Source organism: Rhopalosiphum maidis, chromosome 1, assembly GCF_003676215.2.
Source record: "Rhopalosiphum maidis isolate BTI-1 chromosome 1, ASM367621v3, whole genome shotgun sequence".
Classification (NCBI taxonomy): domain Eukaryota; kingdom Metazoa; phylum Arthropoda; class Insecta; order Hemiptera; family Aphididae; genus Rhopalosiphum; species Rhopalosiphum maidis.
The window spans coordinates 6,596,110-6,622,387 of record NC_040877.1 but is presented as its reverse complement, the minus strand read 5'-3'; the positions used below and the strand labels follow the sequence as shown (position 1 = coordinate 6,622,387).

The window sequence follows — 26,278 nt, the reverse complement described above, 5'->3', positions numbered from 1 at the left end:
TTTTTTGAAAAATCAATATAATATTATATTGTAACTGACGTATGTAATAATAATAATATATAATAACTGATTAATAATTATTAGTTATTTATTTTTGATTTTTACTTAATAAATATACATTTTACCACTTTTTATTGCCTATCAATCCTAGCCGTAGTTATTTAACTGTTTTTACAGCTATCTAGATTATATGAAAACCATTATAATTTGCAAGTCATATACCGTTCACAATAATGATGTGATTTAAATACGTAACAAGTAATTTCGTATGAATTTATATGTTATATCTTTAAGTCATAATTAATTCAAATTTATTTCATTCAACCCATTAATGATCTGAACTGAATCATTGTGCTAATTTTGAGTACAAAATATAAAATAAAAAAATATTTGTATGCATAAGTATTAAGATCTATAAGAATTTATATTCTAATTTTCGTTGGTTTTATCAAAATACTATTAATATTTATGTACATAAATACATAATGTATATATTTCTAAGTACTTCGCCGATCCCGCATGAATTTGCCAACTCTCTCGGATGCTTTTTATATTTCAATACTCAAAACTATCATTTTATTTTATTTTTATTTTTATTATGTATAAAGTTATTGGTTGCTTAAACAATTTATATGATGACATGCAAAGTATATATTATTTTGCATAATATAATATAATAATATTGATTTTTTAATTAAATATAACTGTAACTATCAATTTCTTTATTTTATTCATACTTTATGAATTACTTATATTTATACATATATATATAGCTATTATACTATAATCTTACTATTGTGATTTTAAAATTTAAATTTTTTTTACCAATACATTTAAACGATTTACTATAAACTAGGCTAATTACTGCCTATAGAATTAATCAAGTATTTTCAAGTCATCCAGTCTAAAAGTTTTGACATTATTATTATTCATTATCATAGAATATTAATAATTAATACACAAGTGCAATATCCTGGGTATAATATTATAAGCTTTTGAAAGTTTTATTTAAGAAAAGATTAAGAATAACATATAACAATCAATAATTTTACATTTAAAATTATGAAAGTTTAAAAAAATAATTAAATTAACCGTGTAATTTATTTATCGATTGTTATATTAAATTAATTGTAACTTGCTTATTTTACCATTGTAAACCTTAAATAAACGATTCAAAATTATTTATAGGTAAAAAAGTAACTTTAACAGAACTATATTTTATTAAATACAACCAAACACACTTGTATTCAAAATTTAATAAGAAAGTCTCATATTTTTAATCATTATTATAGAAGTCTTAAATTGTAAATTCTGTACTATTCAGCATTCTGTATAATATTTAATGTACATATTTATCTGCTATTTTTTTTTTTTTAATTTTTTGAATACTGTAGTTTTTAGGTTTGGTTTGAATTTATTTAAAAAAAAACCTCCTTAGACATCATTAATCTCTATATTCGTATATTGATAAAATTTAAAATATATTGAAATATTAGTGAACTATAACTTTTAGGTGAAGTATTTTATTTCAAAAAACAAAACTTCATAAATATTAATGATGGCCAATGAGGGAGGAAATTTACTACCATCTCCGTAGCCATTATACCTCTGGAATAAATATACGAGTATAAAACTCCGATACGAATTCGAAGAACGAACGCATTTGGATAAAATAAGTGGAAGAGAAAAAACATTCCATAATCGATTGAAATAAAGTATAAAATCATAAATATCGTTAAGTACCTATGTATATTCTTCTTGATAATGTACCTACTCCATAAGTCTGAAAAGACTTGCGTAAATATTAATCTTGGTGTCGAGCACCAAAACTAATATTATCATTGTATTCATGGCAGTTATTGTAATTTTATATACCACTTTATTGTAGTAAAGTGAACATGTTATACCTAATACATGTAGTCATGTAGGAAACGTAAAGAAAGTCATATTTTTTGTTGTTCAGTCCAACGAACACTTTTATGTTTAGGCACATTGTGTATACTGTGTACGTGTTATACAACGAGTAAAAATAGAAAATATGGAACAACGTGAACGTCAATAAATAAATGCAATAAAAATAAAAAATGAAAGTTACGATAAATATTAATTTGACTTACGAGAAAAACTATTGAAACGGATGAGTTGAAATGGTTTTATTTTGAAAATCATTCTTTGACATTTTAATTAATATTATGTGTAATTAATAAACGTACGGATCAATGAAAATAATAAATAAATATATATTTAAATTAAAGTATAATTGCTGCAAAACGCAGACCGCGAATTTAAAAGAGAGCATTTTTTTTTTACACACGATTAGTTATCATGACGTGTCATCATTTATGGAGCACAACCGTTAAATACAGGATTTATGTCAAGCCGATTATTTGTATTGTAAGGTACCGACAACATGTAAAACTGTCAGGCGTACTTGTCACACGCGTGGACTGATGGCTGGGATTCTGTATTGATTGTTGCTTTGGATTTTTCTCTGTTCCGAGAGGACTACAGAGTGCCGAGCACTGCAAATCAATCGAAATACTCGGGCAAACAAATAAAACGTTGAAAGTAAATCAAGTCGAACGGACCAAGTTAAACGGTGCTATTGCCCCCACAAATATTTATAAAGGATCCCTGTCTTGATACTTCCGATCTAAAACAATTCACAATGCACGTCTTTCAGTTAAGTTGTATTTAAAAAAAAAAAATTAGTTTTTGTTTATTGAACATTACTTTTACCATTCTAAAGACCCATTCTCAGCGACGTCGAAGAAATATTAGGCTTTACCGAACAAACGTAGATACGTTTAAACACTAAAAACCACCCAAAGTATATAATACTAAGCGAAGATATAAAAATGCAAATTATTTTATTGCACACATGCCAAAACTCTTTTTACAATAATGTTAAAAAATGCTATATAACTTACATATTCGGGTGATCTTACTTTAAACGAGAGTTTCTTATTACATAGGTACAAAATATAATATACATGATAATTCACTTAGCATCCTCATACCTTTTTTACATATATTCACTGAATAATTTACAGTAAATTAGGGGGGAGGGGGTCTTATTTAAAAAATAGTAATTGGTATTGCCTCGGAACACTCATAACACTCATTAAGTAGAACAAAAAAATCTCAATAATAATTTAAAAACATTTAAAAAATCTAAAAATTAGAATTTGAATAGATTCATCATTATTTATTTCATGAAAAAATGTATAGATAGTCGTTAATGTAAATAATGGTTGATCAAAAAACTATTTTGTTTAACGTTATAATCTGATATTTATTTATTTATTTATTTATATATACTTTTTTTTTACCGAACAATAATAATATAATTTTGTATGTTAATTATATAAAAAAAAATGAAACGTTGATTGAGAGATCGCGATGTTTTTCGTTTCGAATAAAAGTAGTAATAGCCTCCTAGGTAGAGGCCACCTCTTCTGGGTTATATATACGAATGTACAATCATTTATCAAACGCATTGCGGTTTCTTGTCAAATAGATGTCGGCGTTTTGAACATCACTGATGATGGAAATTTAAACTCAGAATCGTAAAATCCCAAAGTAAATACGATTAAATTACCACTTTTTTCTTCGCTACCTATTCATTTTGAATACACATATCTTCTAATATCCTGTCAAAGTTTCATACTGTTGTTTATGAATTTAAAATTTAAGTATTAATAAAAAAAATTAAACAAAAATTAACTATTGTTATCAAATATAATTTGTGTTACAAATACTATAAGTTTTTGAGTGATTTATTAATAATCTAGTTCTACAGTCACTGACTAGAATATGTTTAATTTAAAAATAACTAATTACACTGTTTCAATAATTAATTTATATAATCATTTTTTATTTTTTATTTATGCATTGATTATTAATTGATACATTTAAATATATATAACAAATATTTATGTCCATACAATCCAACATATTCACGTAATGATGTATATTGAACGAAGAGCTTAATTTGTTTTTCAATTTTTTTGTACAGATTTAATGTAATTTTTCGATATTTAAGTTCAGATAGGTACTAGTTTTAGTTTAAGGTGTAATATTTATGGTACAAAAAAATAATTAAATTTTCAATTAGAATCGTTGTTCTTATTTTTTTTTAATTATTATTATCTACATGAGATATCTAAACATTTAAATAAAAATAAATGTACTTATAATTTTAACATTTTTCTCACGGATATATCATATATATAGATATATAATATAATGTATTGAGACATATGTCAACTGTCAAGTGTTAAGATGTACATTAATTATAAAGTAATACAGCGTTTTAGTTGGTGATTAATTTATCTGCTTTGTTTATAAACTATCTTATACTGTGTAGTAGGTACAGAAGAAATTAAGCATTACATAACTATGTAAATTACTTTTTAATGATCAATTAAATTATTTTCTCATATATCAATACTTACGTCATAAACGGCTCAAAGGATACTTCCCAGATCACGGTCTTAAACATTTCAACGTTAATCTATCTTTTCATGGACTGTGATCTAAATAATATATTGGTTATATTTTTACATTGAACAGAATTTTAAATACATAAACATCAAACTAAACTACTAAACTGTAGCCTAGATGTAGGTACTTTGTTGTTATTTACCGAGTCTTATAATGTAAATGTGAATTCATCAAATAATTTTAGTTACACAAGCAGTTAGAATTTTACTTATCATGTGTGTGAACACCATTTCAATATAAATTTACTGATATAGTTTAATTTATATTGTTAAGCAATTGACGTTAAAAATATAATACATAATTTACTTTAAAAGTTGTATTTAAGATAACATAATATAAAAACATAACTACTAGTAATAAAAGAATATTATCTTTTTATTGTAAATATGATTTTTTTCGTGATAATCTAAACAAATAATTTATTTGAAATAATAGATTAATTCCTTAGTATTTAATAATCATCTATAAATAGATACCTAGTTTAATTTATTTACATGTAAGTAAAATAAAATATATTACATAGGTATACAATATGAAAACACTTCAAGTGAAAACAATAAATAATTTATTTCTTCAATTTTTTCAAATTAATTTTTATGAACTTACATGGTTAACTATAAATGAAACATAATTTCTAATTCCTTTGTTTCATTTCAAAAGTTTTGCGAAACATTTACACAAAACGCCAGTGCTTACGATCATTATCTAAAATGTAGAAATGGAGCGCACGGTCTTGTGCAGTTGAAACTTTAACGTACAACATTTACTTATGTAGGATGATAAAAGGAAGGGGAGTTAAAAACAAAAGTTTGTGTGTCAGAGATATAAACCTGAAAAATTCAATAATCTAACAAGGATATGCTTGGTAAATATTATTGGTATTATTTCAATGCTGTTCAAAGACGAATGTTAACTTGTATACGTTATTTAATCGTATTTACAAACCGCATTTACAAATATGCATATACAAAAATTAAATAATGAGATGAGGTAACATATAATTTACAATTTATAATATTTTGATTGTAATATAAAGTAGTGTTAAAAATGTCTTCATACGGATGGTATTAGAGACGATTGTTGAACTTTACTATTTTAAACCTAAGTGACTAGCTCTCGTGTGAAATGGACGCAATTTGGGAATAATAATAGTCATCACGATCTTCACGATTGTGTATTTTAAACAGGATACTGACTAACATTAATTTAATATGAAGAAAAAATAAACCTCAATTCAGATTTACATTAAATTAAAAATAATTAGAGTTTTTTTAATTGCTTTTATTTACAATTTTATATTATTATTATTCGCCGTATTTTAAATCTCATTCGTTTAAGCGCATCGTACCGAATAATCGAAAGCTGCAAAGCAGACGCGTACCACAAACAAAATGTATTATTCTAGTTCTCATTTTCTCTCTAACAAGTAACAGATCACCCCTTTACGCAGTCACGCAGCTGCTGGTTAGACGTAACTCGCAAAAACTGTCGAACTATAACAATAATGTATATTATATTGAGTATTGCTTACGTTATTTTAAAAACATGATTAATACAATGTTATTGGACATAATATAAAGTTGACATTTTCGCGTATTGGTAGAGGGTAATGTAGATTCCGATAAATACATAGTTGTTATTCTTTGAGACTCCTGTTTTGGAACAAGTTATAAATCAATGACTGAAAAAAGAAGTATAAGAAATATTCGTGTAGAAATTCTCATTTTAATATTGTGCTTCGGTAGTTTGTGTCATATTATTGTTTATTTTACAAAGTTGTACATAACTTTTATACCTACCTGCCTGTATACCTACTCGAAGTGTTATACGTGTGACGGCAAGTAGAGCTGGTAACGGATTTCCTTTAAAATCACTTAAAATTACTTACCTCCGACATCATTAATAGCTTAAGTTTTTAATAAACCCACAGAAAATGTATTCTATTTTTAATTGGTGTTGGTTTAGTAACGTGGAGTTATTACAACCGATTATTTTAATCGAATCGAGATAAACAATGTAGGTACCTTGTTTTTAGTTTAGAGTTTAATTTTTAATGTTGTGTGTTGAACTACAAGCTATTTATGTACCAAGGAATAATTGTAAATGGGAAATTTATATCATTAATACCAACAATGGACTGTTATAAAAAAATAGGTATTATTAGCGTGAAAATTTGACAGAACTTCTTGTTTATTAAATATTTTTATCCTAAACGCACACATATTTATAGATTTAAGTATTTAAGGGGTTTATTAACTTGATATATATATATATGTGTGTGTGTGTGTGTGTGTGTGTGTGTGTGTGTGTGTGTGTGTGTGTGTGTGTGTGTGCACAATGAAAGCAAATTTAATTAACGACGAGTGTATCGATAAACAGTTTATAGGGTTTAGTCATATTTTAAGGTCGCTGATAGCAATCATTATTACTGTACCCGCAGTAGTATAGTAGATAAAATGATACTAAATGTATTTAGTTAACCGAACTTAATCAAATAGACCGTAAGTTTCGTAGTTATATAGTATATTAACGTTTCAATCCATTATGTAGTGTATTTGCATGCATTTGTTTACCATATATTTGTTTTGCCACTCAAAACACAGATATTGTTATAATTTGGCGAAATTAAAGTTTTTTTTTATAATGTTTTTATTCGATAACGTATATCAATTTATTGTTGTACAGATGTATGTTACCGGAAAAAGTGTTTTTTTTTTTTATTAATTTTAAAAATAACGATTTCCAGTACAACTATTCTAAAACTCAATAACTCGTTGTAATTTTCAACAAGAAGTTTCCATATTATAATAATAAATAAATAATGTTTTTTATTGAATTTCGTATTTTATATACAATGTGATTGAGTAGGTAAACAAATATGTACTTAATTGAATGAAAGTTGAATACAATAGAAAACGGTACGATAATTAAACGGAAAGTTGCTTACAACACCGTCAGCTGCAGCGGTGGAAAATTTTAAATTAATTTAGAGGAATTGTCCAGCTATATTAAACTATTCAAAATTAATAATAATAGTCGGTAAATGTATTAATTTTATTTATTCGGTGGTTGTTTGAGCACTTACAGCAGAAGTTTACTTAAGGGATAAGGGAGTTGAGCATTATTTTTTAATGATAAGGTTTTCAAATGCTCGTTACTAAAATGTACTCCAAAAAACGTAAGTATTTTGTAAATTTGCGGCTAACTCGTTACTCGGTGGTTTTTTGAATGATGTATTTTTTTGTTGGCAGTGTACGCGAACAGTTGAACGACCGTCGTCGTTGACGCATCGCGAGATTGAGCGAGGCTTACGCGCGCGGCAGTCGACGTCGTCGATGTATGCGTTATGTGATACGTATAACATTATTACGTTTTCGTAACTGCTATTATAATATTATATACGTTTGTGTTTTTCGTTTTTGTAAATCGTTTCCGAGACTGATATGGTCGTCAACGAATGATTTTGAGTATATATTTTGAGTGATATTTTGTTTAATATTAAAATCTACCTATAGCGATTTGTAAAAGTGCATTATGCGATGACGAAAACAATGGGAAAAGTCGAGGTAGCAGCTGTCAAAAATGTGCATTTAAATATATATATATATATGTGGCCCTATAGGCACTTTTTACTCGCTTCGTACTGAATGCGATCTTTTGTCTTCTCGTGTTGTCCCAATCATTTTTAGATGTATTTTGAGAGCAATGTTTACTTTGTTTACAATGTTTGCTTTAGTTGTTACTGATTTTATATTTATTTGCTTCGTTAACGTTTAATTGACTGTAAACGTTCAGATTTCTCGAAAGCTTTTAAAAATTAGAAACTTATTTACAAAATATGGCGTGTTTATTGTAATGTTGTTCTATTGACTGGCCTTAACTCAATCGTTCGCTCTGTTTTTTTTATTATTATTTAATTCTAGCCAATTAAAATGTTATTAAAAAAAGGAAAATAATAATAACAATAATAATACACGTGTTGTAGGTCCTAAACGGCTTAAACACAGCAGGACTCCCACATCCCAAGTGAGAATCCTTGCCGTTCTCCATCCTCACTGGTTAATAACTTAATTTTCGTCACGATTTTATAATACCGACAAAGTTAATAAATTATAAATTTTCTCTTATGAGAACTTCCAAATAGAGTACCACATTATTTATGATTCGTTCGATATAAGTTGGACAAGGTTGTGGAATGGGCGTATTCTGTCGTACCAACTCGCGCCTATATAACGTGTACCGGATATAGTGTCGTAGTTATCTGAATAGGCGAGGAACTTATCTTCGAGTTCGGTTTTTGCGTCACGCGTAATGTGTTTGAGTTTGAGTCAGTTATTGCGTGTCGCGCATCGTACATACGATATTATATTGTGTCCGCCGATATTATGGGCGTGATTGTTCGGATACAACGTCGACGACAATAATATATCGGGGGGAGGGGGAAATAAAATAAAAAAAAATTTAAAAAAAAAAATCGATTTTTTTTTTATTCATTTTTGTTTTTTGTACACAATAACGTCGACGAATTGAATACTGTTCTCTTAGCGTTCTCCGACTATGCAAATACATATATATGAATAACGGACGGTGGACAAAGTAAGAGAGTCGGAATCGGGATGCTAAAAAACGGATAACGACGGCGTGCATGGATATAATTCGAGGATATTGTAACTCGTCGTGTTTTTAATATTTCTTAGCGACGTAACTGTTGTCAGTCTGCGTTTAAATCGACTGTACACTACATAATAACGAACGACGACGACGGCGGCGATGAACGTCCATAACGAATTCGATAATGTGTAAACTGCGTAACAATATTATCATAAGCCCATGATGTCGAATGATTTGACTTGTGTTGTCTTTACGAAGTCTTTCGGATGTTTAGGTATTTCACGACGAATACAAATATACCGGCCACGTTTCAAAAGCCGTTTTAGACTTCTCGTCCTAGTCCGGAAGACGGTAGGCACCTACGAAGCTAACAGTATACCGAATCGCATGCCGCGTTATATTATAATATATTTATATGATAATCGCGTTGTGCGCGTTTATCGGCAAGTCCGTGACGTCGTTTACCGGGCGGAATGTGTGGTGATCGTACACTGTACGTATATATATATATATATATATATATATATATCATAATATGCTCTTTCCCACCGACCCAAAGCCCACACACTCACCGACATATACTCACACGCACATACATATATATATATATATATATATGCATACGCACACGTACAACAATCGATGAGTTCCGGTGACGTCACGGACGCGCGTTTTCTCCTCAACCCCTTCCGCGTGCCCAACCCCCCCCAACACCCGACTTCAACCCCTCGCGCCGCGCAGTCGCTACCACCCCCTCGGCGTATAGGTCGAGTCAGACGAACGGCGGACGGTTATGACATCATATACACGGAAAGCCGCTGCTCCGAACTAATCCAAAATCTCCGGCTTCGAGGGCGGCCAATTGAATCTGACACCGTCGGCGCTAGTGAGCGTGTGTGTGTGTGTTCGGCGGAATTGGATTTTCTACTATAGTCTGTTTGCGAGCCGCCGCGGCGGCACCTGTGGAAAGCTGATAATACGGTAGATTATTATCACCGTCGGTTTAGGGGGATTTTTTTCTCACCCGATCTCTGACATTCGTCTAAATGTACGCGTATAATAATATTATATTATTATTATTATTATTATTATTATTATCATCATCTCCGACAACGACGTGCGATGATGATGGTGACCAGCTGTGTACATTTTAGGTATATCTAGCCACTATACCTAATAGGTATCACTTCAGGAATTGCAAAAACCATTCGTTCCGTTTTTTTTTTTTTTGTATTATATTATATACATGTAACGCGATGAAATTAGTTCGTTGAGGGCGCCAATGATGGCGAGAGTGGGGAGGGTGAACGATTGTCACGGAGGATGAATATGAGTTTTATTTTGTTTCGAAACGACAATATATCAGTGAGCAAGACTATGCGATATTATTGTATTCATTCGCGGTCTTTACTGTTTGTTTATTTATTTATTTATTTTTTTGTTCTCGGTATTTCCGTTATAGTCATTAGATAATAATATATTTTTCTGCGGGGAAAACGAGTAAAAAATGATACTTTAGTCCCGCTCGGAAACACTCCACCTTTACCCGCTCTCTCAGATTACGTTTATGGCGGTGAACGAGAAAACAATGTTTATTCGGGACGTTGTGGAGACGCTGCCATAACGCCTTTTCTACATATATCTAACGCTGTCGTTGGCCGCAGGACACGAAAAATACATATACAGGACAAACACGACAAGAGAAACGTATACGCTGTAATGACTACCCCGGGGGAAAAACATTGAAAGATAAAATTTCCAAAGGAAAATATACTTCCAGGGAAAATGTAGGATCTAAAATAGAAAACGTTTGATGAAAATAAAGGAATAAATACCCATTCATCGCAAACGAATTTACGCAGAGAAAAAATTGTGTGCGCAATTTGATAGAAAGTAATACGTTCGGATCCATCGTTTTAATTATCACCAAAATGTTTTTCCATCACTTATGATAATTAGCCAATGTCATTAATGTCACGCTTTGAAATAATTCAATTTATTCGTTAATTAACACGAATGACTACAATTAGTATAATGTTTACATCGTGTTTTCCGCGTTCATCATTTTTGAATAAATAACTCGCATTTTATTACATATTAGTTTTACGTTTATATATATAAATACCTTATAATAATATTAAAAAAATGAATTCAAGAGGGAAACATGTGAAAGAAAATTATACAAATATGATGATTTCAATTGGAATTATTTATAACTACGCGTTTGATTGTTAACTTAATTTGTATTTCATTTAAAAGCAATTGGTATGCAACTACACAATTATTCAATTATTTTGAATTTCTATTCGTATTTTTTTTCGTGTTATACTCTCAGACCTAATGTTCATGGAGATTGTGTTTTTAATATTTTGGCTTATTTTAATTTTTTTATAAATAATATATCAAATTGTGATGCAACGGTTTTTAAATTTATTTATATTTTGACATTGAATTAAAATTTTATGTTGTAATGTAGATTTTGAGTGAAACGAAAATGTATTGGTTTTATAATAATGGGTGTGTGTGTTTTTAATGAAAAAGCTCAGGTCTTGAACGTTGAAGGATTTTTCTGGTAGAAATTCGGATTTTATTTATACTTTGGGTAGTCAAAAGTTGGAAAATTTCAGTAATTTTTAAAAATAAACAAAAAGAAAAACTATTTAAGTGAAATAAAATTGATTTTATTTTATTGCTGTAATAGTGTAATACAAAAATGAAAATCGTAGAGAATTGTAGTTTTCAATAAATGTTAATAGGGATATGGATTTTCTAGATATAATATAATTTAAAGAAAAATAAATGTCTTTTTTTTGTACTATAATATAAAGACATTTGTAAATGTTGACTTTTTTCATTTTTTTCGATTTGGGTATGATAAAATTTTTAAAAACAAAGTACCTACAATGATTTTATATCAAAGTTCCCTAATTGTTTGTCTCATAGCGATTAAAAAATATTAGAACTATACATTATATATACATATAAATACATAATATACAGTTCCATTTTTTAAATTTTAATTGTTTGAGCTTAAAATGTTTTCGTAATTGGTCAGTATTTTGAAAAATTTTATTATTAAAGTTTGAAAATTGAATAAAAGGTTTCTCATAAGACTTTCTTAAATATAGTATGTATATATTAATATATAACAAGTTTAGAGTATCTTATTAATTTTTTATAAGGGTTTGAATTTCAAATTTTGACGAAAATCAAAAATTAATTTGTAGACGTATAGACTTTCAGACAGTTTCTTATCAGAATCGTTTTTCATCGTATATAATGATTTATCATTGAATTAAAATTTAACACATCCATTACAGTAACTTACTCAGTGTTGAAGTATGTATACTTGATACCTATGATGCAGAGACTTAATTTTTTTTTTTAATAAGTTAATCAAGAATTGTGTTATTAATATTTTTATGTATTTTTTAATAACAACATAAATGTAACTTAACAGCTTATTCATATAATTTTAATACGTTTTAGCTGTTAAACAAGATAAAAATATTATCTGTTATATTATTTGTAATTTGCTATCTAAGTACTTTTAACATAGAAAATGTGATCCATCATTCTCATAATATATATATGTGTACCCAATTTATCGGAGATAAATGATGTGATTGTACGAATTTTAAACTTGTTTCTTTTCCTCGGGATATAACGAAAACCGCATATATTACAAATATTGAAAAAAACTTCTCATGTGATTTCGTCCAGATTCATTTATTGAATGTGATAATTTATCATTATAAATATTAAAATGACTACATTCCTCTTTCATATCCATCAAACGATTTTCACCACTTCAAAAAATATGCGATTAAAAAAAAAAACATACTTCAGTACTTTATTATTGGATGACGGAAGCCATTAAAATTACATTTTAGAGATGTTTGTTTAATTTAATTTAACACGAAACACTAATATATCATGGCATCATAAAATATGTTGACTGTCAATACGCCAATACCTCGGTACATGTATGATCAACGTGCATGTAGTGGACCTGGTGTACCGTTATTTTTGAAAATTGTCATAAATCTATTTAATCTACTAAGAAATACAAATGATCGAACATATTATATACTTAATCACTTTTATGATTGATGAATCGTTGATAATGGCGAAACTAATAATAGTATTTTTTTTTTTAGTCAGAGATAATATTTCTTGAAGAAAAATAGCAACGTAATGAGAATTTAATTATGACGATTTATTGAGACCATATATACGTTGTGAAATATAGTGGATGTTAAACAGAGTATTCTAGAGTAGAGTGTATTTTCATAAAATAAATGTTATGGAAAAAACGCTATTTAATTTTAAAAAACATATAGTTATCTTATCGAAGCAATTGATGAAAAAAATATAACATTAATGTATTTTATTTGGAATACAACGACTCGTGGATCTAAGTACACTAACACGCCTTTATAAAATATATACGAGTATATAAGAAGACACTGCACAGTGTACAATTTACAGTCAAATATTATAAATTTATTATTTTCCACGATACACCATGTTCGAATTATTCGGTTATTGATTAAAATGTATCATACTTAACGATTCGTTTTATCAATCTATTTTTTTGTTGTCTTATTATTAGTTTCGTGATTATTTTAAAAATCTTGCTAGTTGTTTGACTTACGATGCATTCCTATTATTATGACGTTCTATCGACATTATGTTTTTATTGCGATACCTATTCTTTGTTATCGTGTCGTTGGTCACTGCGCCTTATTTCGGGGAATTTAAATTTGCATACACATGCGCACACACGCTATACACCCACACGATCATTCTGTATACCACTGATGAAAATACGTACAATTTATTGTTCAAGATTCGCGTGGTACTTGTGAGTATTGTTTGTATTATTATTATTTTTTTTTTTTTTTGACTTTTTACACCTAAACGAAAAACAAACGTACAGTAATATGGCAATGTTTGCGTATAAGTTAGGTGCCATTTAGTAACGCAAACAGACATGAGGTATTATAATAATAATAATAATAATAATAATAATAATAATAAATAACTGTCGGAGTTAACTGCGATGTGTTTGTTTTGGGTTATGTCGCCGTTCGCGGACCTTGTCAAATAATTTTTTGTCGTTTTGTAAAATAATAATTGTGTTACCATTTTTTTTCACGGATATGGCGTGTTGTTTTTAGAAATTTCGTATTTCGTCAAAGTTTGAACACACGCCTGGCGATTTATTCGTGCGATGATGTAGGGGTGTTATCGCCATAACGAGTTGTTTACCTCCACGCTGCTCTTCGTCATTCTCGCAACCGTAGAGTCGTCTCGCGTCGTTGTCATCACTGCTCGGCGGAATCGAGCCGGAGTACAATAAAGTCGAGTTTTATAAATTATGGTTAAAAAGTAAATGTAAAATATTATACCGCTATACCTCTATATTAAGGTGTATCAATATTAAGAATTAGGTATTAAAACTGAATGCAAATCGTGAACATTTCAACAGATTTTAACAGTTGTCACTTATGAACGATAATAAATTAAAAAACTTTTTAGGTTAAGTAAATTACTTTTTTATTATTATTGTAACTTATAATAATATGATCAACAAAATATAATATTAAGCAAAACGTGTTTTATATTGCAGACAATAATTATAATTTATAGAACTTAATTTTATAGATGTCTGACCAATTACTATTTTCTCGGTTGTTACGACCTATGATTACACATTTACTCTACAATTGTTGGTAAAGCGTAACTGTTATTATTATTATTATTATTATTATTACTCGTATGTCGTGTTGTATACAAACGAAACCCATTATTATATTCCTAAATAAGATAGTTCCAAAATCGCCAACCGTTGTCTTTTAAACGATAGTGCAATATCTACAAACAAAATACGGCTTACGTGTAAAAACTTACCAAATAGGCTTATCACATTTCTAACACGTGTAACGCCATAATGTGAATGCTAATACAGGTGTCAAGTAATATTATAGTATAGGGTCTTTCACATAGGGCTAAGATTTTATCTTGAAAATATATTCTAAACATTTACAAACGTGAACTTAATGGGTAGTACGATTTTTATTAAAAAGGTATTATTTCTTATGAAATAAATGCAGTATATTATTCAGCAGTATTCTTGTTTTGTATCATATATTAATATTATTATGTGTCATGATTATATTATTATTATTATAATTTATGTATCAGTTTTTGATCATATACATAATATTTTATCCTTAACGTCTGTCAACGGGTTTGTGTAGGTAATTGGTACGAATTTCTTCGTATCAATTTAGTAATTTAAAAATTACTTTTGAAATTTAAAACCAGGGTTTTATAAGTAGGCTAATTTGGATAATGAGCTACACATTAAATTTAAAATATAGAAATGATGAGAATTATATGACATTAATGGTATTGTTTTAAAATTAACCGATATATTGCAATACTGTTAGAAATTATTTTCAAACACGCATTTAACTATTTTATTATTTTATTTAGTGGATCTGTTGCCGAATATTAAGATCATTGATACAATAAATTTATTTATTTATACGTCATGATGAAAATAATGTTTTTGTATCATATAAAATGTGTAAATAGATTTGAATGCATTTTAAATATTTTTATTTAAGTTATAAAGCTTGTTCAGAATATTTAAAGTGTAGCGGGTGTTAGATTAACCAAATATTGTGAAATTACATAGAAACGGTTGACTAAAATTTACATTCACAATGATAACATGTTAATTAATTTATATTAGGTAATATATCATGTAACTAGTCTATGTGTACAATAGAATGTTATGTATTGTGGTACGATTATGTAGGTACCTACTCTCACGATAAATTGTCAGAAGCTTTTCTCTCCTGTCCTATTATTTTATGGTGACATTAATGTTTTTTGTTGTTTTTTTTATCACATTTTCTTTTCCATCGATGTTTCACAACTTTGGCAGTAGAGGCCATTAGTTACAATATATTACATTTAGAATATATTTTAATAAGATTATATCTGATAAAGAAAAGTTTACTAGAAGAAAAGGGTCAAAGAAAAATCAGTAATTAGCTTAAATGACATAATAATAATGTTCAATTTTTGCATGATGCTAGGTAAAAATAAAAATATCGATCAACGTTGCGAGATAATTTACAACTTTAAGACTGATAATGTTATTGTATAATTATTTGTATGTGCATGTAAAGTGTGTGCATCTATAAATATTTTAAAAATATTTTTCATTTTGTTATAATAAAGTATTTGTTATTTTATTTTAATATTTTTATAATAATTAATGAATACTTTTTTTTTTTTTTATGAAAAATAAGTATTATTTAATATACAATTTAGTATAAATGGCACTTGGGTATAATTGAAATACTGTAGGATAGTTATTATTACACATTTTTCATAACCTTTAATGTTAGGAACTCACTTGCGATCTTATATAACAGCCGCTCCTTTTGACAATTATGTTATGTGTATAAATATATAAATATATATGTATAGTGGTGTGTTTTTAACATTATTTTATAGACACGAGAAACGAAGTCTTGAAATTTAATTTTTAGGATTTTTGTAATACGGCGTTCTTTGTAGGCAATTGTGGTACATCCGAGTTCAGGTTAAGTTATGTATCTGTGTTCTTAGGGCAGAATGCCAGAATAGTAGTTTTTTGTAATATTTAATATAATACTACAGATTTTAACTTGTTGAAGAAACTAAATACTACGTAAGAGATCGACTTAAATGTTTAGGTACAAACCCATATTACTTATTTTACCATCATCAATTAAATGTTTATTATTATGTTTAACCTTTAATACACAATATAATACGAATTATTAAAATAAAACTAAAACATTTTTCAAGAAAAACGTATGCAAGATGATTTACCAAGCATGCTCACCTTCATATTTTTTTATAAATAATTCACATTTTGATTTTTGGAATTTTATAATAATATTATATTAAAAAATTGTATTTTCAAATTATTGAATTTTTTTTTACTAATTAAGAATTTTCTTGTTGTGATGCAAATTTCTGTTTTAACGATAACTTCCTTTTTTTTACTATTATTAAGTGGGTAATTTTTTAAAAATATTTATGTATCTACACAATTCAAAGATCGAACTAGATGTTTGTCAGTTATAAAAATGTTTATACTAAGGATAATATTTGTAGTATTTAAAAATGATTTTACAAAATAATAAAATAAATGTAATATTGGATTTAGCATATATTATGCTTTGGTCGGTTTTAAAAATTACTAAGGTTGATAGATTAATATAAATCACTAAAATTTGTTAGTTTATATAAATTAGTATTTATTATTAGTATATATTCCCTACGTCTTATTAAACGTATTAATACGGACCTATTATCCTCAGTATACAAAATTAAATAACTCAAAAACTACTTGTTCAATTTTTGATTTTAATATATTAAAATGCTTAGGAGAATAATTGGCTGAATAATTGAATAATTTATTATTGCAAATAGTTATTAGTAGTAATAGTTATTAGAAAAACAGAAGTTTGTATCGCTAAAATATTATTCTCTAAGTAATACAAAAGATATCAAGAAATTAAAAATATCGTCCTAAAGTGTACTTGGAAATTCTCAAAATTTAAATTTAAATACATTTATTATACAACTTAAGAAGTGGCTGGGCACGCTTAGTGATTTACACTGTTTATATTCAACATTTATATTTTATAAATAGTGTTCATATCATATTTTTTGTTTAATTATTTATTAGGTCAATGATGCAAATAAGAGAGACATAAAAAATAACATAATTTTTCTTTATTTTTTTTAATTCTCGGATATAATAGTGTAGTGTTGATTTGACAATACATAAAAACTAGATCAATGAGGCAAATAACCTGCAATGACAGAATGTAAAAAGTTCACAAGACGACTGTTAACGTGGTCTTGAAGTATATTTAAAAATTTAATAAATCATAGTTTGAATAACTCCATCATTTGAGAAAAAGAAAGGATAATCATGCTTGGCGATTCACTCAGTATAATAATTTTTTTATAGCTGGTTGTTAAAAAATAGTTAAAGGCACACAATAAAATTTGACAGCAGTATAAATGTAGTGAAACGATATTCAAGAAGGTGATGGCTCGATTTAGTCTCGTGTCTATTAGCAAGACGTACGAGCTAAGATAAAAGAAAATAGGATAAATATTTTTAAGTGGATAATGGGAAAAGAAGAGAAAGTTAGATTTAGTCTGGTGATTAGGGATTTTGAAATGGGTTATTTAAAGAAAACATAGTAGGTACCAAGTTTGCTTAATAACTCTATAATGTAACTCTACTTGATAATATTATGAATATTCAAACAGTCAGTCGCTTTTTATTGTTTGTATAATTGTATTAATGTACTTAATGCAATTAAATTAAATTATTTTAAATCTATTATACCTACCTAGTATTGTATGCTAATTTATTCATTATTTTACCCTTGGTTTAACAAGGGTAAAATAATAATAATAATAATTATGAATGTAATCATTGTACGGTTTTGGGTTTTTGGATTCTATCCAATAATAAATCATTGAATGAATTCGTTTGTTATACTTTAGTAGATTATGTTTTTATAAGCATTTTATGACAAACAAAGTCCTTGGCAACAAAAATACGTTTTTTGTGATTTTACATTGACTAAAAGTATTTACAAGTATAAAATAAAATGTAAAATTTTATGATTGCTGTTGAATACTTAAAAAAAAAAAAAAATTATAAAGTTAAATAATTTACAATTATTTAGGAAAAATCTTTAGTCTAGATTTGATCGATTTTTCGGTTGTTTGTAATTAATTTTAAGTAAAGGCATGTTAAAGAAGCTTAACATTATATAATTGTAAATTAAACCATTTATAGTTCCATTTGATTATTGACGACTTTTATTTGCAAATGTCAACGATGACAGAATACCACAATAAAATATGATTTAAATGTTATTTTAGTTTAGTAGTCGGTAAAATATTATTAATTGATTGCTCAAGTTGAGTGACTTTATTATAATGGAGTTTATTGTATGTTGAACATTTAATCTAAATAATTGTAAAAATTTTCAAATAAAAAATATTTGTATATTATACTACTGTAGTAATATCATAAATTGTACATGATTGTTTTAGAAATGTCCGGAAGGAGTCGTTCACGAAGATTTGTTTAAAGATATCTACTCCAAGTTTTTTCCACACGGAAGTATGTACAATAAAATACAATTATTTATTCATTTTTGTTTCTAATTATATTTTAAAAGATATATATATATATATATTGTATATTGTACTGTATTTTTATAATTAATTATTTATTATAATACATTTTTAATTATTATTTATCTTTAATATTCGTAAATTGGTCGTAGACTGTAATGTATTTACATTTATTTATAGATTCGAATTTATATGCTCATTTTGTGTTCAAAGCATTTGATGTCAAGAGCAATGGCGCAATTAGTTTTAAAGTAAGTTTATGTTGTATTTACTTGATAATATCTATTATTAACATCCGACGCAAATAATATTGCGTGCAGAATAAGCCCATTATTAGAATATTATAAGAAGTCATAAAAGTGTTTTTCTATTCATTTTGTTGAAGCCATTTTAAACCTTTTATAGTATAAATTAAATTGTTATATTTATATGTTATATAATTAGTGATATATAAATATATTTACTGAATTCACATTCTCATATGTTTGTATTTAACGTCTCAACATATTATTACAAGTTGTATGGGTGTTAAAATCTAAATTAGTCTGAAATGTTTTTACTGACACAATATTATGTCATTTTTAACTTTATAATAAGATATGATTGTACGTATATTATATAGGTAGTAGGAACTTTGTAATTTTACAATGTATAAATACATTTTATATTATAAACGAGTGTAATAAAAATTAGGTAAATAATATACTGAAAATAAATTAGTTTTTTTGAGAATATTTGAAGTTTAAAATTTAAATTAAGAAGTATAATATTTTGATGAATAAAATTGAAAAGTTTTCAAAATTCAATAAGACAGTAAAATTATATTTTTTTTTTTATATATATATATTACGCATTCGAAGTTTTTTTTTTTTTTACAAACTACTAATCAATATCCATCAAAAACAAAAATAAATTAAATTTATTCTTATCAATGAGAGATTATGTTTTAAATTTAGTATCTTTTAATTTCCATAAAACATTAGAAATTCGTATATGATTTAGTGTAATTTAAAAAGTCTTAAGAAATATTGGATGCATTTTTCCCGTATAAATTATGAACCGTAGACATATTTGAATAATTTATATTCTTGGTTATAATCTTATATTCTATGTTATCATTGAATATTAATTTTCTTTATTCTTGTACAATTAAATTGTGTAATTCGAATGAATGCATTAGTGTAATTACAATTTCAAGTTTAAATGAATTATTTAGAATGAAATATACTTTAGTTATAGAAATGTTTATAGTACGCTTATATAAATTCTTTGATTTACCATTATCATAAAATGAATGATAAAAAACACTTTGTTCCAAAAAGACAATAGATAAAAACTTTTTTCGCTGTTAAACAAATTCTTGAAAATATTCTATTTTAACAGTAATAATCATTTATTTTCTGTAATATTTTCCAGAGTAATAACGAATTTTTTTTATTTGGATACTGTAAATCTTCGAAATATAGAGTTTGAACATTATTAACCAGCTGTCAACGATATAATATTTTGAACATTTACTAAGTATATAAATCAATTTCATACGGTAAATTTGTTCGATACAATTTCATTTTTATAGTGCGTTATTCATTATAATTTATAACACAAGCGGAAATAATTCAAATGCATAGGTATATCGTTTGGGATTTATCGAAGCATAAATATTATAAATCGACGTTCTCTCAACGATGACATAAGATGTGCAAACGTCGAATGGTTTAATATTTTTTTTTAGGATTTCATTGTATTCTGAATGTTTCAAGATGCCATTCATTTTCTTGCATTAAGCAATTCCAATATTATAGCTGTTGGGAGTTTGGCCTCTCTTCAGCTTTCCCCTTTCCCGGTGTTCAAAAGCGTTAAAACTATCGATCGTGGGTAAGATGATGAGCTCTCAAAATTCTCGGTGTGAAACTTTACAGATACCGGCAGTATAATGTAAGCTTACTTTTTGTTTTGAATAATATAACACAAATTGAAACGTAAAATATGCGATTTACCGAAAACGAAAAAAAAATTCCCACACTGAATGCTTGTGTCGACCGTATAAAACTGTGCTGACCGTCATTTTGCTTAACCTTACTTATAGAAACATTGCTTACTCTATTAATTACATTAACTATGCAGGACATGCTAATGACTCTATCCACTCTGCTTCGCGGGTCTATTTACGAAAAACTAAGATGGACATTTAAGCTATACGATTTAAATGGCGACGGATGCATAACGAGATCGGAGCTCAGTCAAATCGTGTTAGCCATCCACGAGCTGATGGGCAAGAGACCACAAGTAAGTATAATATTTCAACTCGTGTTTATAATATATGTATTATATAGATGTAAGTGTGTGTGCGTGTGCATTTTTGATATGTGTATGTGTGTGCGTGTGCATTTTTGATATGTGTGTGTGTGTGTGTGTACAAGCAAGCGAAGTATATATTTGCGTTATCTTAATGGATGTCTTAAAGTTTCCCGAATAACTAAGTATAGAAACTTTGTTCAGAGTGCCAACTAAAATGCATTGCGATCTAAGTGACATATATATCTATAAGGGCTGTTGTTAGTTAGTTAAACGATGGGTATACGAGTGATAATATTATTCAAAATGTGTTCGAGAACAAATGTTGAAAAATGGTGTGGTATTTATTGTGTTTGAAAAAAACGGGGCTAGTTTCAAAGAAGATGTTTAATTTAATTTAAGAATTTTAGGACGGAGGTGTTTGAAGTTTCTCAAACTTATTAATAACTTCATAAAAATGTATTTTAATACTATTTTTATATTTTTTCCTTTAAAGAAATTACATTTAAATAAAATCCTACTCCTTTATAACGTTAACTAAAAAGATGATTGATTAGTGTAAACAGTAAACTTTCGTTTTCATTATAGCGTTTTTAATTATGTATTAAAATGGCGCTAAAAGTAATAATATAATATTATATGTTTGTTATTAATAAAGAAATACATTTATAAATATTTAATTACTTTTACCTCATGTAAACAATAATAAAATAAGTAAAGTTCTAAAATGATTGATCAACCAAAAAAAAAAAAAGATCTCATATTGTTTATAATATATTCATATATAAATACAGTTAGACTAATTTTTAAAATATTCTAAGCATTTAAGCGAATATAATAAAATATTTTAACCTAAATTGTTTTATGTGTATTGTCCAATTGATAAAAAGTTATATGTAATATTTTAAAATAAGTTATTTGTTGTACACACATTCACATTTAAATACTTAAACTTAAATTCCATACATTTTATTGTTGGCAAAATATCAGATCACTTCAGCTACAAAACTTATTTGGTAGTTTTCGTAAACATATATCATCTTAAAATAAAATATATAGATATGTTATGTACATTTTAACTCTATAACAAACTACATAGCCTTTTAGCGTTTTGAGACCTTCACAGATTTTATAAATTTAGTCAATTATTTTTTTATAGTTGTGCATTAATAGTTTGTGTTAAAAATTTAAAATTACTATTATTTATTAGTTCAATACGTTTTATAATATTAAATTGTAATAATATGTAAAACATTAAATCTGTATATTTTTTATGTAACGTTGTTAGTTGATACACTTAAATACATATCTAGATAAATGGTATGAAAAAGTTTAAATTAGAACTTAAATGAAAAATTGTAATACATAAATCATAAAATATATGAATTTTTAAAAGGTGGAATTATAATGTTGTGAGATTTATTGCACTTAATTTAATATTGTGTAATGGGTATTATAAATTATAGTTTACTTAAAAATCTGAAGATTAAATTATTCCAATTTAATATATCAGCTTAAATTAAATAAATTGAATTGGTTATTTTTTAATTAGTTATAAATTGATACACAAAATTCAATAATATATTAATTTGTTTTTATTAAAAAAAAATATTGCTGGAGTTTTATTTAACATATTTTAACCATAACCATATTATATGATTATAACGTAAGAATAAGATAGTATTCTTTTATACTGTAATTCCTTTAGTTTACACATTTAAAAAATAATAAATTATCAAAATTATTCAAGATAAATATTTATCTAATATATATTTATTAAAATACGATGTAAGCAATTCTAATTGCAAATTTTTTTATAAACATGATTCTATTGATTTATAATGTTTTGTACATAATACAAGTTCAAACTTTAAACTAATAATTATAATATATATTTTTTTTAAATATAAAATTTGTATTATATTACTCGTTATATCAAAGATAAAATATCTAGGAGGTAAGAAACTCAAACTGTGTATATAATGTGGCTTATATATATTTTAATTTGGCTTCAAATTTGTTGAGTGGATTAATAAAGTTTGAAAGGATTTTCTTAGTCTCAAACTCATTAAGAAAAATATTACTTTTTTACTTGGAAAAGATTTCGATTGTTATTACCTTTTTCTGTGGATACTATTTGTATTAAAATTATCTGATTTTAAACTTTTTTAATTTCTTAAAGTCGTATATATACTTAAAATCACAATTTTATTAGATTACCCAACCGATCTTTTTCGGCATAAAACGCTTATAAATAATACTTTAGAGTTATGTTTTACTTATAATGTAATGTCTTATGTTACAAATAAAATGAACTGTCATTTAATAGTTTTTTTTTATAAATATAATTTAACTATAAATGAAAGTTTCTTTATTTATTTCTATTAAAGATTTTATATTAAATTAATTCTTGTGTTTTATATTTGATAGGGTCGTGGTAGTACTAAATCCAAAGATCACACTGATATGGTATTCCAAAAACTCGACATCAATCAAGATGGCGTGATTACGTTTGAAGAATTCATCGAGTCATGTTTAAAGGTAATATCCATCGTAAAATATCGTATGATATGTAATATACCACCTACATCTATGATTATTGTATTAGAAAATAATACACTATTTATGATTTATTTGTATTGTTGGTTGAATGTTGACAGGACGAGGCGATCACAAAATCATTACAAGTTTTTGACTCCAGGTCCCTATGATTGTCGCTATCCTCCACCGACTCTATGGAAGTATCACTTCTGTCGTTCGATCAGTCTGCTGGTGGTCAGTCGGAGGAGGAGCAATACAATCAAATACGGCAAGCCGACAACGAGTCTTCCCAAAACAATATTTTCTTTGATTTCTAATGTAAATAATAATATAATATTATTATACTGGCCGCTTTGGTTAATGTTCAGGAACGTTCTTTTCAAATGTGTTTGGCCGTTAAAAAATTCTATACTGATGTGCGATTTTCGATTAATTATTTTTGTTCTAATAAATGTCGCTTTTATCTGGCGCCATTATTGCTCGGTCCGTCCTATATATTGTTACCGTGTTAAACGTAGCTACATTATACTACATACCAAACATTTATGTCTCGATCTTTGTAGTTTTATTATAATAATTGTTTAAATTTGATGACTATCATAAATATTTGGTCTGTTTTTGTTATCTCCTGGTGGGTAACTTGAAAATATTGAGAATTATAATTGGCGAAGATAAAATATTATTGTTAAATTGAACAAAAAAAAAAAATTTTAATAGTTATAGGTACATGTCTACAAATGACGTTGGGTAGTATTAAATTATCGTGTGGAATTATTATTGAGTGATTACTACCTAATTACTTATTACTTATATATTCATGTATATATTATATATATATATTATCTTATGGGCATATAAATAATAATTAATATGTTTATGACATACAATTACATATTGCTCACATGTTATACATACGTATTGTACTCAGGATGATCAGAAATTTGCGAATAAAAAATAATAGAAACTCATAGGACTCGTATAAAAATCTGCATAATTTTTTTGAAATAAATTTCTCATCAGGCTGTTTACACTTTTATACACATGTGTGTTGTGTTTGTGTGTGTATATTCTCGTGTGTGTGTGTGTATAATTTAGTTCATGGTTTTTGTTCCTGAAGCGATATTATTTAAATTTTAAATTCTTGTTCATTACGTATGCATAGGAAACTAACTTGTATAATAATCAAGCAAACATTTCTGTACCTATTAAGTTTGTAAATATTCCGTTCTTACTTTTAATGGCTAAATATTTGCACCTCAATATATTTTAGTTTAAGAATTAAAGTTAATGTAATAAATATAAATTCTATATTGTGTAAGTAGGTAATGAAAATTACAGTTTTTATATTACTATAATAATTTCAAGTCGATTAGACTTTTTTTTTTCGAATTTCTTATTTATTGGATATTTAATTAATCCAATTTAATAAGCACATACATATATAATAGTCTGTTTAGTTAACTTTTTAAATGTATATTAAACTTATATGTCAAATCTATGCTTAAAGTAATACTATAATAGATTTGGCTTACATAAAATAGTATAATAATATTGCACGTTGTTAATGAGCAAAAATGTATTGTTAGCGTATAATTGAGTAAACACGTGGTATAAAAATATTAATTAAATATTCCTTTTTTTTCTATTTATACCTCATTATTGTTGCAAAATAAACAACAAATATAATATTTTGAAATGCCATAATTTTAATTATTATTATTTTTTAAATATTTTATGTTCATTTTTTTTTAATTTGACTATTTGAGTTTGATTTAATATTAATTTTAAAATTTGTTTTATTAGATTTTGGATGAAATAAATAATTGTATTTGATCTATACGTCTTGATGTTTAATTTAATGTTATCTTCTAAGTATTAGAAGAAAATTTATTTTTATTTGTATCTATATCCTTCAAAAAGCAATATTCGTAAAATCAAACTATATTGAATGTTTGAATACATTTTTAAATTTTATCGAATTGTTATTTTAGATAATCAGTCCAGATATTACTATCGATTATTTACAGAACAATATTATGATTGGCTTCACTAAAATACTAAAATAAAGATTCGATATAGAAGG

General features: G+C 26.6%; 1 protein-coding gene across 1 annotated transcript in view; it reads left to right on the top strand.

Annotated features, from left to right (window-relative positions):
• LOC113560707 (Kv channel-interacting protein 4) overlaps window positions 1-24,799 on the top strand; it is a 43,986-nt gene extending 19,187 nt beyond the window's left edge. Inside the window, exons 3-7 of the mRNA XM_026966743.1 lie at window positions 19,276-19,345; window positions 19,540-19,610; window positions 21,484-21,645; window positions 24,085-24,195; window positions 24,315-24,799. Of these exons, the coding sequence (XP_026822544.1) occupies window positions 19,276-19,345; window positions 19,540-19,610; window positions 21,484-21,645; window positions 24,085-24,195; window positions 24,315-24,365 (465 nt within the window). The 3' untranslated portion in view covers window positions 24,366-24,799. The remainder of the gene's footprint in view (window positions 1-19,275; window positions 19,346-19,539; window positions 19,611-21,483; window positions 21,646-24,084; window positions 24,196-24,314) is intronic.
• The last annotated feature ends 1,479 nt before the right edge of the window (window positions 24,800-26,278 follow it).